We start from the raw sequence: 18,840 nt of genomic DNA, 5'->3' as shown, positions 1-18,840 counted from the left end.
AGTTCATACTGGAGAGAATCCTTAAGAATGTAGTGAATGTGGAAAGACCTTAACTACTAAGGCACGACTTAAAATACATCAGAGAATTCATACTGGAGAGAAACATCATGAATGTAATGAATGTGGGAAGACCTTCAGAGTGAGGGTATAACTTAATAAGCACAAAAAAATCCTTAAGAGTATAATGCATGTAGGATGGCCTTTAGTTGGAGCACACTACTTTATGTCCATCAGAGAATCCATGCTAATGAGATTTCCTCATTAATGTAGGAATGCCTTCATTGCAATTCAGATCTTTTTAGACATTAAAAATTCATGTTGCAGAAAAGGTCAAAGGCTAGGCACATTTTTTAACCCTTTGGGCATACTTCCAATATGTTCTCCTGAAAGGATCAGTTCACAACTCCACCCAGAATGCATTCATGTTCCAGTTTTCCCACATCTTTTCCAGCATTTTTCAGCTATTTCATTTTCATTGTTTATTCCAGCAAGTAGAAACAGAATTAGCCATATTACTGCTTCAGCTCAGACGGGAAAGGAAGGAACCATGGGTACGCATTGTTAAAAATAAAAATTCCCTACCAAAAACCCCCACACATTTAAAATTAGTGTCATAGGAACCTTTTACAACAATAAGCATTCATTAAGCACCTACCACATACCAGACACTGTGCTAAGTGGAGAATACCAAGAGTGGCAGTAATGACTCCTGCCCTCGAGTTTACAAACTAGTTGGGGAGGAATTTTTTCTAAAATTTTATATTCATTCAGTTTTTAATTTTGTAAATAAAACAAGCATTTCCAAAACAATTTTTCAAAAATGATTGCAAATGAAAGTGCAAGACTTGTGTAAAATTTGCTATTCCTTTTAAATATGTAATGAAGTTATGTAAATTTCCTTTCTCCCCCCCCCCCACCCTATATGTTGCTACTATTGGATAGGTTGTGTGTGTGTATAATCGTCCTATATATACTTGTATTTATCAGTTTTCTCTGGTTGAGGAATTCTTTATTTCCTGGTAAATACCAGACACTGTATTGGAAGATAAATGAAACAATTCATTGTGCAAGTGAAGGATGAAATGACTGAGGAAACAAAGGTTCAGCCTTCTGGGTGTATCAGTTTTATATTAAGGAAGGTGTGGCAGTTACACAACAAACTAGGACCCTTCCTCAAGTTAGGGCTGGAACCAGAATATAGCAAAAGACTTGCTTTTTTATACATTAAAAAATATAAATTTAAAAGCAAAACCAATTAATAGCTAATAATAAAATTTTAGGTGATCTGATTTCTCTTTGTAGCAGAGTTGAAGGAAGCCAAAACATCTGATTCAGATTGGTCCTTGATAGCTCTGGGTTTTCACAGGGTTGCTGCCATTCCATATGGCCTGCACACGTTTTCCCATTAATGCAGCTATAAATTAGCCTGCCTGATATGCTGAGATTCAGGGCTATGCCCTGTTCTGGGATTCTGGCCAGAAGATGTTAGCTGCCTGTCATGATTTTTATACATTCTTAGACACAATTCATTGTTTATTGGATACATCAAGGCCTAACTTGACATTACTGTCTGGCATCTTGAAATTGAACAAAGCAGTATTAGAAACCTAAGTGACTTAGAATTACCTTGTTTGTTTCTTTATAAAAACCTTGCTCATGGTATCAATAAACAGATTGCATCAATCAACCACACCTGGCCTGTCATTCATTCATACTTTCATGATCTAGTGTGTCATTTTAGAGCTGGCTTAAGAATTATCTCTACTTGGGGCGGCCAGGTAGCACAGCAAGTAAGAGCACTGGCTCCAGTGTCAGGATGACCTGGGGATCAAATCCAGGCGCAGATCCTTAGCACCACACCCAGAAATAACTGGCCATGAAACCTTGAGCAAGTTACTTAACCCCGATTGCTTTAAAAAAAAAAAAAAGAATTATCTCTACAAATATTAAGCACTTTCCATGTTGGGATGCAGAGGAGAAACAGGTTCAATTCCCCAAATTCAGAAAAAGATGGTGTCTTGTTCCCCCCCCACACACACACACATGTTTGTATATAATCCAAAGAATATGTAAGTAATAACTAATTGTTCCCTATGGGGTCGGTTTTCAGGGGAGACTTGCTTGGGATGTAGAATTGTGAGAATTCCTTACCTCAGTGTTCGTAGATCTGAATGGGTTTCCTGTCATCATAACCTAAGTCCTTAGTTGAGGGTCTCTCAAGAGCAATTAGAGGAGTTCTGGTTTCCCAGGAAATGGGGCTAAGTTTAAACAATGCAATAAGGTTTTCAACCAATTCCCACAATTCAATACATTTTTTTTCCCAAGACAGTAGTTGGACTAGACCTCTAGTTGAATAGAAAAAGAGCTGAGCTCCCTCCAAAATTGAGTCACAAAATGGAGTCAATGAGCTTGACTCAAATCACCTCCATTCCCTGTAGCACTTGCTATCCTGATGCCCTCCATTCCCTCAATCTGCTGGCAAATAGTTTACATTTGAATGCCATAACACTTGGAGTTATAGCTGGGTAAGCAAAAATGTTTTGGGTATTTTAAGAATTAGGGACATTCAAGGACGTGACTGGAATGTACCTGAGAGGAGTGGGTACAACTGAACCCATCTCAGAAAAAGTAGATGTGATTCTGGAGAACCTGATGTCTTTGGGTAAGAACAGCTTCCCCTTTGGACTCTTGATAGATGTGATGACAACTTTCAAGATTTTAACAACTATTCTTTGGCATACAAGAGTAAACTATTCCTAATACTTTTGTAGCCATGAGATAGATTACTTGTGCTACCTGTTTCCAGGAGGGTAAAAGTCTTTGTTTAGTAAGCCTGAAAATTGAATTCTTGATGTGTTATCTTTGAGAATGTATCTTCCTGTTTTCAGTATTTTGCTATTTCACAAAAAGCTGTTGTGAAAATTTTATTGAGAGGGTTTTCTTTGTTTTCAGTTACATATTGAGTAAGCATACCTGGTTCTTAGGACCATTGGGTCAAAGGATCTGAACAGTTTTGTAGCTCTAGCTGAAATCGCTGTTCCTTTTTAGAACAACAGCAGCAACAGCTTAATAAGTATCTATTTCAACATAATTGCCAAAATTTATGATTTTAAAGTATCTTTGCTATTCTGATGTCTATTAATTGCTACCTCCAAATTGTTTTCATTTCATTTCTTTGATTATCAGAGATTGAGTGCTTTTTGAGGTAATTGTTAATAATTTCTTTTGGCCAAAACACCTATATGTCTTACTGTTAAAAATTTCAATCAATTCCTTACAAAGTAGATATGCTGAATTTTTAGAGGAAAATTATAACAACCGTTGTCACATTTTCCCCCCTCATATTTCTTCTTTATTCTGTTTATTTCCTGTATCTATTTCTCTTCCTCACTGTAAACTTGATTTTCTATTTTCTCCCTCTTCATTCAGTCTTTTCTCTTCCTATTTTCACCTCAAAAGATGAGGACACATTTAGAGTTTCTCGAAGTAATTTTTTTTCCCTGAATAGTCTTATTCCATTGAAATGTCAGCCAGTTAAAGAAGAGTCAGGGTTCATTCATCCCTCCAGGTAAATTCATCCTCAGTCAGATCATTTACATATGTTACCTTTGAGTTATACTTTCAAATAAGATACCTTGATTCTTGGTGAAAGACTAGTGAGACTGGCCTTCTCAAGTGAGAAAACAAGAGAAAAGCTCTAAAACCTTTGAACAACTAAGAACCTTGGGAAATGGTGGAAAATGCAGGGTTAATCAGCTCTTTAGTCTTCATTTCAGACAGCAGAGAATTTACTGGAGATAAAACTCCTGACTAATGAATAGGGGGAAGGCTTCTTTGGCAAGAAGTACCTTGCTGTGCATTAGAGAAGGCATACTGGAGAGAAAGCTTGCAAATGTAGTGAATGTGGGAAGGCTTTCAGGCACAAGACACAACTTACAATCCATCACAGAATAATACTAGAGAGAAACCTTATGAAGATAATGAATGTGGAAGGGCCTTCAGATAACAATTCAACGTGCAGGGCATCACAGAATTCAGACTGAAGAGAATCTTTCTGAATGTAGTGAATGTGAGAAACTTTCAGGAGTAACTCACAATGTAGAGTGCCTCAGAAAATCCACACTGGAGACATTTTTTATGAAGGTAAGTGTAGGAAGGCTTTTCTCTTCAACTCAAAACTTATTTGACATCAGAGAACTCATACTGGACAGATGTATTATGAATATAAGGATTACGGGGAGGGTTTGCACCACAACTCAGATCTGACTACATCAAAAAAATTCATCCTGGCTCCTGGCAGTCTGCGCCTGCGCACCCTTGGCATGCCTGTCCGCGCCTGCGCCTGCGCGGGCTCCTCCGTCTATTGGTCTCATGGCGGGTGCAGGTGGCTACGGCCTTTGTGGCTTCGTGCTGGGCCTCGACCTGGGCACCTCATCCGTGAAGGCGGTGCTGCTGGAGGCCGGACCTCATGGCGGGACCCCAGTGCCCACGGCCAGCGCCAGCCGGGCCACCCGAGCCGACGTGTCCCCGAGCAGGGAGGCTGGGCCGCGGGGCCGGGAGCAGGACGTGTACAGGATCCTACAGGCTCTGAGCGAATGTCTCGGAGCTCTCCCTGCGTGGCAGCTGCAGAGGGTCCGCAGCATTGGTGTGTCAGGGAAGATGCATGGGGTCATGTTTTGGAGAAGCCTCCAGGCCTGCTCTTGGACAGAGAGCTGCCCCCATGGCATCGGCGTCTTTGAGCCACGGCAGGTCAGCCGCCTCATTACCTGGCAGGATGACCGCTGCACCAACAGCTTCCTGGCGTCCCTCCCGCGGCCCAAGTCCCACCTGAGTGTGGCAACAGGATTCGGCTGTGCCACCATCTTCTGGCTTCTGCACCACAGCCCCGAGTTTCTGAAGCCGTATACTGTGGCGGGCACCATCCAGGACTACGTGGTGGCCATGCTGTGCGGCCTCCAGAGACCCCTTATGTCTGACCACAACGCCGCCAGCTGGGGCTATTTCAACGCCCAGAGCCGAAGCTGGAATTCCCGCATTCTGCAAGAGTCTGGCTTTCCCACCCACCTGCTCCCAGACGTGGCTGAGCCTGGTGCCATCGCAGGGCAGACCACCCACCAGTGGTTTGGCATCCCCCAGGGGACCAGAGTCGGCGTGGCCCTGGGGGACCTTCAGTGTTCTGTGTATTCCTGCATGTCGCGGCATACAGACGCAGTTCTCAACATCAGCACCTCTGTCCAGCTGGCAGCGTCCATGCCTCCGGGCTTCCAGCTTGCCCAGTGCCCAGATCCTTCTGCCCCCATGGCTTACTTTCCCTTCTTTGACTGGACCTACTTGGGAGTGGCAATGTGTTGGCCACGTTTGTCGCCATGCTGGTTCAGTGGATGGCGGATCTAGGAGTGGACGTGGTGGAGACACTCATTTATTCACAGATGATCCAGATGGCCCTGACCCAGACAGACACCCAGCTCACCATTAACCCAACTCTTTTGGGGGAGAGACACCTTCCAGAAGAACTGGCATCTGTGAGGGGCATCTCTCCCTCCGACCTGTCTCTCGGGCATGTGACCAGAGCTTTGTGGTGGCATCATTCAGAACATCCATGCCATGCTTCCATCTGAGAAGCTGAAAGAATGGGATATAGAAAGGGTGATTGGCAGTGGCAGTGCCCTGTCCAGGAACGAGGTGCTGAGGCAGGAAGTGGAGAAGGCCTTCCCCCTCCCCGTCTCCTACGGCCAGGACGTGGATGCCGCTGCCGGTGCTGCCCTGGTGATGCCCTGGTGATGCTGCCGGGAAGCATCTGATGGCCCTGGAGGCTTTGCTTTTCCTAATCATTCCGGATGAACGACTTGATGATACAATCAGCCATAAAGATCTGGATCCCCAAATCTTTTTAATCTTCAGCTAATTAATAGGGAAGCCGCAGGAAGGGCTTCCCGAAGCACTGCTCAGACCCTGCCTGAAGTCTTGTTCTCCCACTTCCACAAGACACGTTGGTCAGTGGGGGATGGCCAGCATGCTGTGAGGCTAGAAGGCCTAGCGGCTGAGGAGGAGCTGCAGTGAGTGGGGCCGTTTGGCCTGAAGAAGGGACTTAGGACATGACGGCTCTCTGCAGATGCGTGGAAACGGAATCGGCCTTGCTTTGCCTGGTTCCCGGCAGAGGAGTGCCGGGGTGGATGGGTGGAAGCTGCCGTGTTGGTGCCAGGGGTCGGAACTGACCGGCTGTCCTCCGGGGGCCCTGCAACTTGCTGCCCGTCGACAGGACCAATGCTTTCAATGTCAAGTGCGTGAGATTCTAAGTGTGAATGGAATAATCATGTTCCTCCTCCGCCTTCATTGCAGGGCCTGGCAGATCGTAAATGCTCAATGGTTGGTTTATGGATTTGATTCCTGTGGGATAATTTTCAGAATGTTTTGTGTTGATTAAAGAGCGAGGCCCCAGAAACTCAAAAAAAAAATTCATCTTGGAGAGAAACCTTCTTAGTGCACGCATGTTGAAAGGGCTTCAGGAAGAAGTCACATCTTACTGATCATCAGAGAATTCATCCTAGAGAGAAGAGTTGTGAAGATAAAGAATGTGGAAGGGGTTTTCTCCACAACTCAGAACTTGTGGTACATCACAGAATTCATACTGGAGAGAATCCTTATGAATGTAGCAAATATGGGAGAGTCTTCAGGGGTAACACACAACTTAAAGTGCACCAGAAAATTCATACAAGTAATTTTTTCTTTTTTATGTTTAAAAATATTTTTTTGTTGGTGTATTTTTTTTTACATAACCATAGATTCTCTTAGTTCCCTTTGTCCTCCCTACTCTATTTCTGAAGCCTGTCCCATGTAACACATTTAAGGATTTTTTTAGCTAATTTAATTATTTTTAGTTTTCATCATTCACTTCCATAAGTTTTAAATTATTCCCCCTCCCTACCCTTCCCTTCCCAAGATGGCATACAATCTTATATAGGCTCTACATATATATTCCTATTAAACATTTTCCCATAAGACATGCTTTAGAGAAGAATTATCATGAATAGGGGAAACCATGAAAAGCAAAGAACAAAACAAAACAAAGAAACAAAAGGAAAATAGTCTCATTTGCTCTGCGTCAGACTCCATAGTTCTTTCTCTGGATATGGATGGCATTTTTCATCATGAGTTCTTTGGAATTGATTTAGGTCCTTGCATTGCTGAAAAGGTCACAGCAAGTTGAGGCTGTTGCTGTGTACCATGTTCTCCTGGTTCTGCTCACTTCACTCAGCATCAGTTCATATAACTCTTTCCAGGTTTTTCTGAAGTCTGCCTGTTCATCATTTCTTAAGGCACAATGGTATTCCGTTCCATTCATATACCACAACTTGTTCAGCCATCCCCTCAATTTCCAGTTATTGGCCACCATGAAGAGAGACTCTATAAATATTTTTGAAAATGTGGGTCCTTTTCCCATTTTTATGATCACTTTGGGATATAGCCCTAGAAGTGGTATGGCTGGGTCAAAGGGTGTATGCACAGTTTTATAGCCCTGTCTGCATATTTCCAAATTGCTCTCCAGAATGGTTGGATCAGTTCATAGCTCCACCCAAAATGAATTAGTGTTCCAACTTTCCTACATCTTCTCCAACATTTATCATTTTCCTGTTTTGCCATGTTAGCCAGTCTGGTAGGTGTGATGTGGTACCTCAGAGTTTTCATTTGCATGTCTTTAATCAGTAGTGATTTATAGCTTTTTTTCATACGACTATAGATAACTTAAATTTCTTCCTCTGAAAACTGCCTGTTCATTTCCTTTGACCATTTATCAATTGGAGAATGACTTGTATTCTTGTAAATTTGATTCACCTCTCTCTATTAGAAATGAGACCTTTATCAAAGACACTAGTTTGTAAAAATTCTTTCCCAGTTTTCTGCTTCCCTCCCAATCTAATCTGCATTGACTTTGCAAAGAAAATTTTCAATTTAATGCAATCAAAATGATCCATTTTGCATTTCATTATGTTGTTCAACATCAAAGAAATAATTAAAAGAAATCTCTGAGGTTGGGAAGGCCTTTAGACTAAGGACATTCCTTTATGTCCTTCAGGGAATTCCTACTAGAGTGATTCTTCATGATTGTGAGAAGTGTGGGAAGATTCCCATGGCTGACTAGACTGTGATCCTGAGTCCCTAGATGCAGTTCAGAGATTCCTTATTCAGGCCCCATGGGAGAAGGACCTATCCCTCCCCTCTGTAGAGGTCTCTAAAGGAGCAAAAACTTAGTGTTATCTTCCCATAGACCTTCAGGGAGGGAGAGGTTATGCTAGCTGAGGCAAAGATTAGAGAGTGGATGATGGTATTGGGAGAGCCTTCCTATTAACTTTGATCCCTGGGCATATGGCATGCAAGATACTCTGGGATGACCTCTTGGCCATGAGATGAGCCTCAGTCTAATGTCTGATGAATCATTGTTGATCGTGCTTGAGGAATAATATTTCATAATCTGAGCTGTGGTCCTGATGTTGGTGGTGGTGCTGCTTTTGCTCCCATTCATTTGGGTAGCCTCTGTAGACCATAAAGATGTGGAATCACCTTAATTAAAACAAAGCATCCCATAGGCCTGTGGATGATGTTGATGCAATGTGATTTCTGCCCAGTGCTCTGAACTGGAGTACAAGTAAAGAGCAGGATTAACTGTGACCTTCTCATGGTAGCCAAATGCCTGGTCATTTAATTAGTGACACACATGAAAAGATGAATAAGATTCCCATTATGGATATGGAATATAAACAGACTTGTCAGTAAAGAAATCAAACTGACCAATAATTATGAAAAAATCCATTAAATCAGTATTGATTAGAGAAATGAAAACAACTTTGTGGTGACATGTCACACTACTAATTATGTCAATGTGACAGAAAAGGAAAATGACAGATTCTGGAGAGGATGTAGAAAAATAGGGGCACTAGTGAACAATTCAGAACTAGTCCATCCCTTCTGGAGAACAATTTGGAACTTAGCACAAAGGGCTATGAAACTGTCCACACCCTTGTATACAGCAATACCACTAGTAGGTCTGCATCCCTTTAAGTGATGGCAGAGAATTGTAAATTGAGGGGATGCCCATCTACTGGGGAATGGCTGAACAAGTTGTAGTATATGAATGTCATAGAACACTGTTGTGCTGTAAGAAATGGTACATAGGTGCATTGCAGAAAAATGTAGAAATACTTATGTGGACTGATGCTGAAAGATGTGAACAGATCCAGGAGAACATTGTACACAGTAATGACAACATTGAGTGATGACAGACTTGGATAGACTTAGCTCTTCTCAGCAATGCAATGATCTTGGACATTTTTAAAAGATTCATGACAGAAAATGCTATCCATATCCAGAGAAAGAACTATGGCATCTGAATGTTGTTTAGAGTTTACTATTTTCACTTTTTTGTATTTTCCTTCTTGTGATTTTCCCTTCTGTTCTGATTCTTCTTTCACGACATTACTCATATGGAAATATGCATAATATGATTGTACAGGTATAGCCTGTATCAGGTTGCTTACCAACATGGGGAGGAGGGAGAAAAAGATCTTGAACTGAAAATCTTAAAAAAGTGAATATTTAAAACCATCTTTACATGTATTTGGAAAAAATAAAATACTATTTAGTGGGAGAAGAAAAGACTGTTATACTATCTTGTTCTGGAAAATTCTACCTCCTTATTCTTCAGCTATGCAGAGATTTTTGTCCTGAGATATCTAGAGGACATTGCCCTTTGGCCCAGAGCTTTCTCCTTTCTACTTTCATACCTGAAGTCCCTAACGTACATAAAGCCTGAATCTGCTTGACTACCTGCTTTGTGTCATCTCAGAAAATAAGAGCTAATTGGGAACAATGTTCTAACGGATTGCTCTGTGGCACCTTGTACGAGTTACTTTACCTATCTGGGTTCTTCATCTATAAAACAACAGACCTGCCTTTTATGATCCCTAAATTAATTTTACTGGAAGCAGGGACACTAATTGAGTGCAGGACAGTTTTCAAGTTTCCCACCCCTGGATCACAACTGAATTACATTTATCATCAGTTAGTGCCAAACACCTTCTACAAATGGGCAGTAGAGAGTACAAAGGCCATCTACTCCTGAGCTACAGCAAGGTTAAGATATCATCACAGCATTTAATACCCACAGAGAGGTCTTTTTTTCATCTTGACCCAAGGTAAGATCTCAGCAATCTCTGTTCCTGGGGAGACAAAGGTTAACAAAGGCACAGGATACATTGCCAGTGTCCTCATCAATTAGCTCTCTGCCTGCCCAACAGTCTCAGGACTGCTGAAAATATCAGCAAGACCTTCTTCCAGGATTTCTGTAAACATACAACAAGAAAATCCTTCTTCAGGGCTTCTGAACCAACAGCAAGATTCCAGGACCTCTGCAACAACAGCACTGTCCTACACCAGCAGATGAACCTTGCAAAACAACATCAAAACAGACAAAACACTGGCATCACAGCCATGTCTCCTCAGTCCTTGGCAGCTCAAGGTGACAGCTTTCAAAAGTCCTGGGAAGCTCCTCCTGGCTCTGAGAATCCTCCATAATTCTCCTGCCAAAAGTTAGTCTGCTTCTCTCTCTGCTTGGCTTTCTCTAAATCCACAGCACAGGCTCCTCCCAGTTCAGCCCTCTCTCTTCATGTCAACAAGTCCATTTCACAAGTGGAATTCACAAGCTCTGGGTTTCAACACTCAACCTGAAAACCAAGCCAATACAGGGGGATCTTTAAATTCCATTACTATTACACCCACACATTTAAAATTAGTGTTATTGTAATCCTTTACAACATTAAGCATTGATTAAGCACCTACACAGTGCCAGGCTCAGTGCTAAGTGCTGAGGATACAAAGGATAGTGCTAATGGTTCCTGCCCCTAAGAAACTTAAAAGGTAATCCAAGAGGAACACTTTTCTAAGAATTTTTATTCAATTAAGTTTTAATTTATGAAAAAAAGGTGTTCTAAAACAGGATAAAAAAATAGATGAGTTCATGTGAAGTTGCAAATATGTTCAATTTACTGTTCCTTTCAAATATCTAATAATGTTATCCTGTAAATTTCTTTTTCCCCCTTTTCTTGCCCCATGACCCTTGAAATATTTACCATTAGACAGAAATGTGTGTGTGTTTGTGTGTGTGTGTGTGTATAAAATCATTATATACATCTATTTATCAGTTCTTTCTGGTTACTGAATTCTTTTTTTTTTTTGGTCTTTATTAATTTGTTTACTTTTAGTTTACAAGATTCATTACCACAATTCCTTGAGTTTCATATTTTCTCTCCCTCCCCCCGCCTCCAGCGGCATACAATCAAGTATAGTATCTGCAAATACTTTCACATTAGGGATTAATGTAATAGTAATGGAATATAAGGATCCCCTTGTATTGCTTGGTTTTTGGTTTGATTGTGTTAAAACCCAGAGCTTGTGAATCCCACTTGTGGGATGGACTTGTTGACGTGAAAAGAGAGTGCTGAACTGGGAGAAACTGATGACGTAAATTTAGAGAGACACAAGAAAAGAGAGAGGAAGAAGAACTTTTTGGAAGCAACACCTTGGAGCCAGAGAGAGACTGAGAGGATTGCTGAAGGCCACTTTGAATTGCCCAGGACTTTTGAGAGCTGCCACCCAGAGCTGCCAAGGACTGAGGAGACATGGCTGTTATGCTGATACTTTGTCTGTCTGTTTTGATGTTGTTTTGCCAGATTTGTCCACTGGTGAAAGACAGTCCTGTTGTTGAAGAAGTCCTGGAACCTGGCTGTCGGTTAAGAGCTCCTGAGACTGTTCTGCAGACAGAGAGTGAATTCTGTCCACTGGTGAAGGACAGTGCTGTTGTTGCAGAGGGGTTGGAAACTTGCTGTTGCTTCAGAAGCCCTGAAGAAGGATTTTCTTGTTGTATGTTTACAGAAATCCGGGAAGGGGGTTTTGCTAATGTTTTCAGGGGTCCTAGGACTGTTCTGTAGACAGAGAATGAATTAATGAAGACACTGGCATTGTATCTTGTGGCCTTGCTAAGCTCTGTCTCCCCAGGAACAAAGAACACTGAGAACTTGCCTCTTGTCAAGATGAAGAAAAGACCTCCATTTGGGTATTAAATGCTGTGCTTAAGCTTGTTGTAACTCTGGGGTAGATTGAATTGTGATCCAAGGATGGGGAACTTTTGACCTTTTTGTGCTCTGCAATTGAACAAATGAATGTACTTTACTTATGATTGGAAACTAATCTCCATTTGAGAAGAGGGCCTTTGTAATGGACTAAATGAATGTACAGCCTAGGGGTGGAGTAGTACTTAGAAAAGGGTCTTTGGGATTGATTAAATGAATGTAATGTCCAGGGGTGGGGTAGTACTTGATTAAATCACACTTGGTAAATGCTGTATTTTGAATTATGCTATATGTTGATTCTATCTATTCTTAATTTGTCACTGAATAAAATGGAGAGCATCTATGCTGGTATTTTGAACCTTGGGAAGTTACCTTTGCTTGGCATTATAATTAGTCAGGTTATAAAGAAGGATTGTGAGAGATGGAATGAAGAATGGGAAAGAGGAACCAAAACCCAACAAGAAAATGAAAAAGGGCAGGTAGTTTGCTTCAGTCTGGGTTTAATCTCAGTTCTTTCTCTGGATGTAAACCTCTCTCCATCATGAGTCTTTTGGGCTTGACTTATGACTCTAGATTGCTGAGAAGAGTCCAGTTTATCAAAGTTGGTCATCACACACATGTTGTGTCTGTAACTGTGTTCAAATTCCTCCTGGCTCTACTCTTCTCACTAAGCATCGGTTCATATAAGCCTCTCCAGGTAAATATGAAGTCCATCTGCTCCTCATTTCTTATTGCACAATAGTATTCCATAACATGCATATACCACAACTTGTTCAGCCATTCCCCAATTGATGGGCACCCCCTTAATTTCCATTTCTTTGCTACCACAAAAAGAGCTGCTGTAATTTTTTTGTATATATGGGTCTTTTCCCCACTTCTATGATCTCTTTGGGATACAACCCTAGAAGTGGTATTGCTGGGTCAAAGGGTATGAAATTATTTATAGCCCTTTGGGCATAATTCCAGATTGCTTTCCAGAATGTTTGGATCAGTTCACAACTCCACCAGCAATGTATTAGTATTCCAATTTGTCCACATCCTCTGCAGCATTTATCATTTTCCTGTTTTGTCATGTTAGCCAATCTGACTGGTAAGATGTGGTACCTCAGAGTTGTTTTGATTTGCATTTCTCTAATCAATAGTGATTTAGAGCATTTCTTCTTGTGCTTATAGATATCTTTAATTTCTTTCTCTCAAAACTGCCTGTTCATATCCTTTGACCATTTATCAATTGGGGATTGACTTGCATTCTTATAGATTTTACTCAATTCTCTGTATATTTTAGAAATGAGTCCTTTATCAGACACATAGGTTGTAAAAATTCTTTCCCAATTTCCCACCTCCCTCTTAATCTTGGTTATATTGGCTTTGTTTGTACAGAAGCTTTTCAATTTAATGTAATTAAAATTATCCATTTTGCATTTTATAATGCTCTCTAATTCTTGTTTACTCATAAAGTCTTCCACTCTCCACATATCTGACAGGTAAACTATCCCTTGTTATCCAAGACTGATTATGTTATCAACCTTTATACGTAGATCATGTACCCATTTAGACTTGATTTTGGTATATGGTCTATGTCCAGTTTCTGCCATACTATATTCCAGTTTTCCCAGAAGTTTTTGTCAAGTAGTGAGTTCTTATCCCCAAAACTGGGGTCTTTGGGTTTATCAAACAATAGATTACTATAATCATTGACTGCTGAATCTCTTCCATGCTAATCTATTCCATGGATCCACTACTTTATTCCTTAGCCAGTACCAAGTAGTTTTGATGACTGCTGCTTTATAATACAGATTAAAATCTGGTATAGCTAGTCCACCTTCCCTAGCATTTCTTTTCATTAATTCCCTTGATATTCTAGACCATTTATTCTTCCAAATGAATTTTGTTACTATTTTTTCTAGCTCTATAAAGTAGTTTTTTGGTAAATTGCTTGGTATGGCAGTAAATATATAATTTAATTTAGGTAAAATTGTCATTTTTATTACATTAGCTCAACCCAGACATGAGCAATTGATATTTTTCCAATTAGTTAGATCTGACTTTATTTGTGTGAAAAGTGTTTTGTAGTTGTGATCATTAGGTCCTGGGTTTGTTTTGGCAAGTAGATTCCCAAATATTTTATAATGTCTACAGTAACTTTAAATGGGATTTCTCTTTTTATCTATCTTGATGTTGAATTTCATTAGAAATATAGAGGAATGCCGAGGATTTATGTGGGTTTATTTTATATCCTGCAACTTTGCCAAATTTATTTATTGTCCCAAGTAGTTTTTTACTTGATTCTCTAGGATTTTCTAAGTATATCATCATATCATCTGCAAAGAGTGATAGCTTGGTCTCTTCTTTGCCTAATTTGATTTCTTTTTCTTCTCTAATTGCTACTGCTAACATTTCTAGTACCAGATTGAATAAGAGGAGTTATAGTGGACACCCTTGTTTCACCCCTGATCTTATGGGAAATGCTTCTAGCTTATCCCCACTACATATACTACTTGCTGATGGTTTTAAATAGATGCTACCTATTATTTTAAGGAAGGCTCCATTGATTCCTATACTTTCTAGTGTTTTTAATAGGAATGGATGTTGTATTTTGTCAAAAGCCTTTTCTGCATCTATTGAGATAATCATGTGATTTCTGCTAGTTTTATTATTGAGATGATCAATTATACTTATGGTTTTCCTAATATTAAGCCATCCTTGCATTCCTGGAATAAACCCTACTTGATCAAAATGTATTATTCTTGAGATAAGTTGTTGTAGTCTTTTAGCTAATATTTTATTTAAAATTTTTGCATCTATATTCATGAGGGAGATTGGTCTATAATTTTCTTTCTCTGTTTTATCTCTTCCTGATTTAGGTATCAGGACCATATTTGTGTCATAAAAAGAATTTGGTAGGACTCCTTCACTAATTTTCCCAAATAGTTTGTACAGTATTGGAATCAATTATTCTTTAAATGTTTGATAGAATTCACTAGTAAATCCATCTGGCCCTGGAGATTTTTTCCTAGAGAATTCACTGATGACTTGTTAGATTTCTTTTTTTGAGATGGGGTTATTTAAGTAATTTACTTCCTCTTCAGTTAATCTGGGCAACTTGTATTTTTGTAAATATTCATCCATTTCGCTAAGATTGTCAAATTTATGTGCATACAACTGGGCAAAATAATTACTAATTGTTGTTTTAATTTCTTCTTCTTTGGTGGTAGGTTCACCCTTTTCATTTTTGATACTCACAATTTGATTTTCTTCTTTTGTTTTTTTTTTATCCTATTGACTAAGGGTCTATCAATTTTATTGTTGTTTTTTTTTTCATAAAACCAGCCCTTAGTTTTATTTATTAATTCACTAGTTTTCTTAATTTCAATTTTATTAATCTCTCCTTTGGTTTTCAACATTTATAATTTAGTTTTTAATTAGGGATTTTCAATTTGTTCTTTTTCTAGGTTTTTCAATTGCATGCCCAATTCATTGACCTCCCTTTTCTCTAATTTAATCATGTATGCACTCAGAGATATTAAACTTCCCCTAACAACTACCTTTAATGCATCCCACAAATTTTGATATGTTGTCTCGTTATTATCATTATCTTGAATGACATTACTGATTGTTTCTATAATTTCTTGTTTGACCCATTCATTCTTCAGGATTAAATTGTTTAATTCCCAATTAGTTTTTAGTCTATTTTTCTGTGGCCCTTTATTGCATATAATTTTTGTTGCATCATGATCTGCGAAGGATGCATTTAATATTTCTGCCTTTCTGCACTGAATTGTGAGGTTTTTATGCTCTAGAACATGGTTGATTTTTGAGTATGTGCCATGAACTGCTGAGAAGAAAGTATATTCCTTTTTATCCCCATTCAGTTTTCTCCAGAGATCTATCATATCTAGCCTCTCTAAAATTCTATTTGCCTCCTTAACTTCTTTCTTGTTTATTTTGAGGTTAGATTTATCAAGTTCAGAGAGGGGGAGATTAAGGTCCCCCACTAGTATAGTTTTTCTATCTATTTTTTCCTCCAATTACCTTAATTTCTCCTCTAGGAATTTGGATGCTACACCACTTGGTACATATATGTTAAGTAATGATATTGCTTCATTCTCAATGGTGCCTTTTAGCAGGATATAGTTTCCTCCCTTATCTCTTTTAATTAGATCTATTTTTGCTTTTGCTTTATCTGAGATAAGGATTGCTACCCCTGCTTTTTATACTTTAGCTGAGGTATAATATATTCTACTCCCGCCTTTTACCTTTACCCTGTAGGCATCCCTTTGTTTCAAATGTGTTTCTTGTAGACAGCATATTGTAGGATTATGGTTTTTAATCCATTCTGCTATCTGCCTCTCTTTTATGGGAGAGTTCATCCCATTCACTTTCACAGTAATGATGATTATGTGTCCCTTCCCCTCCATCCTATTCCCTCCCCTGCTTATGTTTTTGTTTCTTCCTTCTCCCTTCCCCTCCTTGAGGACCTTTTTCCTTTTGACCAACACCTCAGTGTTCCCTCCCGGTAACCCGCCCCCCCCCTTCTTTACTTACCCTCTGCCCTTACTACTATTTCCCTACCCTCTAATCCTGTCCTTTTTATCTCCACCCCCTCCGCCCCTACTGCCTATAGGACACAATAGATTTTTATGCTTATCAGAGTATGTTATTCCCTCTTTGACCCCAAACCAATGAGAGTAAATTTCATACAGTGCTCCTCTCCCTCCCTCTTTTCCCTCTATTTAATGAGTTTTTGTGTCTTTTCACATTAGAATCTTAAACTTAACCGATTATGTTGATCCCTCTTTCAACCAGAATCAGTGAGAATAATGTTCAAATGATGTTCCTCTCCCTCTTTCCTTCCCCTCTACTATAGTATGTTTTTATGCCTCTTCATATGGAATAATTTACCTTTTTATGTCTCATCCTTTTCTTTTATCCTATTGCAGTCCCTTTGACCTCCCTTATAAGGTTTTTTTTTTAATCATCAGATTAGTTCATTTATACCCACACCCTCTATCTATGTATAACCCTTTTAAGGGTCATGATAACTATATAAATTTTGATATTGACAGTTATCAGCTTCTCATATAGAGATGTGAATATTTTGCTCTTATTGCATCCCAAGTTAAGTGTATGCATGCGTGAGTGTGCATGTGTGTATGTGTGAGTGTTTTCTTTGTTTACCTTTTATGTCTTTCTTGAGTCTTGTAATTGGAGATCAAATTTTCCATGGAGCTCTGATGTCCCCTATTTCATTAAATGACCATCTCCTTACCTGAAAGATTATGCTCAATTTTGCTCTGTAGTTAATCCTTGGATGCAGTCCTAGCTCTTTTGCCCTATGAAATATCAAATACCAATCCCTCTGATCTTTTATTGTAGAGGCTGCTAGGTCCTGTGTGATCCTTATTGTAGTTACACAATATTTGAATTGGTTCTTTTTGGCTGCTTGCAGTATTTTCTCCTTAATCTTGTAATTCTGGAATTTGGCTACTATATTTCTTGGAATTTTCAATTTGGGGTCTCTTTCAGGGGGAGTCCGGTGAATTCTTTCAATAACTATTTCATCTTCTGATTCTAGGACTTCAGGACAGTTTTCTTTGACAATCTCTTGGAGGATGTTGTCCAGGCTGCTTTTTTCATCATGGCTTTCCAGTAGACCAATAATTCTTAAGCTATCTCTTCTGGATCTGTTCCCTAGGTCAATTGTTTTTCCAGTGAGATATTTTACACTTTCTTCCAATTTTTCAATCTTCATGTTTTGTTTGATTGACTCTTGGTGCATCATAGAGACCTGAGCTTCAAATTGACTGATTTTAAGTTTTAGTAAATTATTCTCTTCAGTTAGTTTTTGAAGGTCCTTTTTTAGGGAGGTGTTTTGTTGGGAGCCAAAGAGGCCTGAGCCAGGACTTCAGATAATTACCTTGATATCAGTGGACCCGAATATCAATGACCTCTTTGAGAAGGGATTTTTTGTCAAGTTAGCTCCTGAGTTCTTTTGATATGGATTATGCTTATAAGGATGTTATTTGAGTTCTGAGACCAGCAGGCTCTGCCCCAAGACTTTAGTTGTTCAAAACCAAAATATTTGAATTCTTAGGTGGTCAGTTCCTATGCAGATGTACTTGATGATGTGGCTTTGGCTTCAGGCCTTGAAGCCTGCTCTTAAGAGCATCCTTTGTAATGTGACTGCATATGAAAGGAGTTAACTGGCTCTTCCTAAAACTTTCTGGCACCTAGAGAACAAAAGGTCTTACTGACATGCTACTTTCAGGATGTGACAGACTAAGAAAATGATATGAATACTCGAGATCCTTTACTTTGTCTCATTGCTCTATAAAAACCATGTCCCAAGAATCAATAAATGGAGTTCATCTTTCTTCCTTGAACTACCCTCATGGCCTGGTCCTTTCTTATTCATGTCTCCAAATCATGCTAAGTGCTGGACACTGAGCAGCCCACAGCAGTATTTTCTCCAATTACTTCACTAATTTTACTTTTTACGGATTTGTTTTCTTCAGTGAAACTTTTTTCCAATTTGGTCACTGTGGATTTAAAGTTGTCTTCTGCCTCTCTGATATGGCCTTTAAAATCTTTCTTGAGCTCCTCCAAGAGTGATTTTGGGGCTTGAGACCAGTTCATATTTTCTTCTGTGTTCTCAGGTGTGAGTATGGAGTCCACTTTGTCCTCTGTATTTAGTTGTTCTTGCTAGCTATAATGAGCT

General features: G+C 39.5%; 1 protein-coding gene across 1 annotated transcript; it reads left to right on the top strand.

Annotated features, from left to right (window-relative positions):
- Positions 1-4,327: 4,327 nt before the first annotated feature.
- Positions 4,328-6,455, top strand: SHPK (sedoheptulokinase). Its single transcript, XM_069096953.1, is given in 3 exon segments — positions 4,328-5,335; positions 5,338-5,569; positions 5,571-6,455. Coding segments are annotated over 3 exon segments (1,407 nt in total). The 5' UTR covers positions 4,328-4,371; the 3' UTR covers positions 5,782-6,455.
- The last annotated feature ends 12,385 nt before the right edge of the window (positions 6,456-18,840 follow it).

The sequence above is a fragment of the Petaurus breviceps genome, unplaced genomic scaffold (genome assembly GCF_028583685.1).
Source record: "Petaurus breviceps papuanus isolate PSGF00001 unplaced genomic scaffold, PetGlider_PUasm1.0 345432, whole genome shotgun sequence".
Lineage (NCBI taxonomy): Eukaryota > Metazoa > Chordata > Mammalia > Diprotodontia > Petauridae > Petaurus > Petaurus breviceps.
The sequence above is the reverse complement of the archived record's forward strand: the minus strand, read 5'-3'. Positions and strand labels throughout refer to the sequence as shown.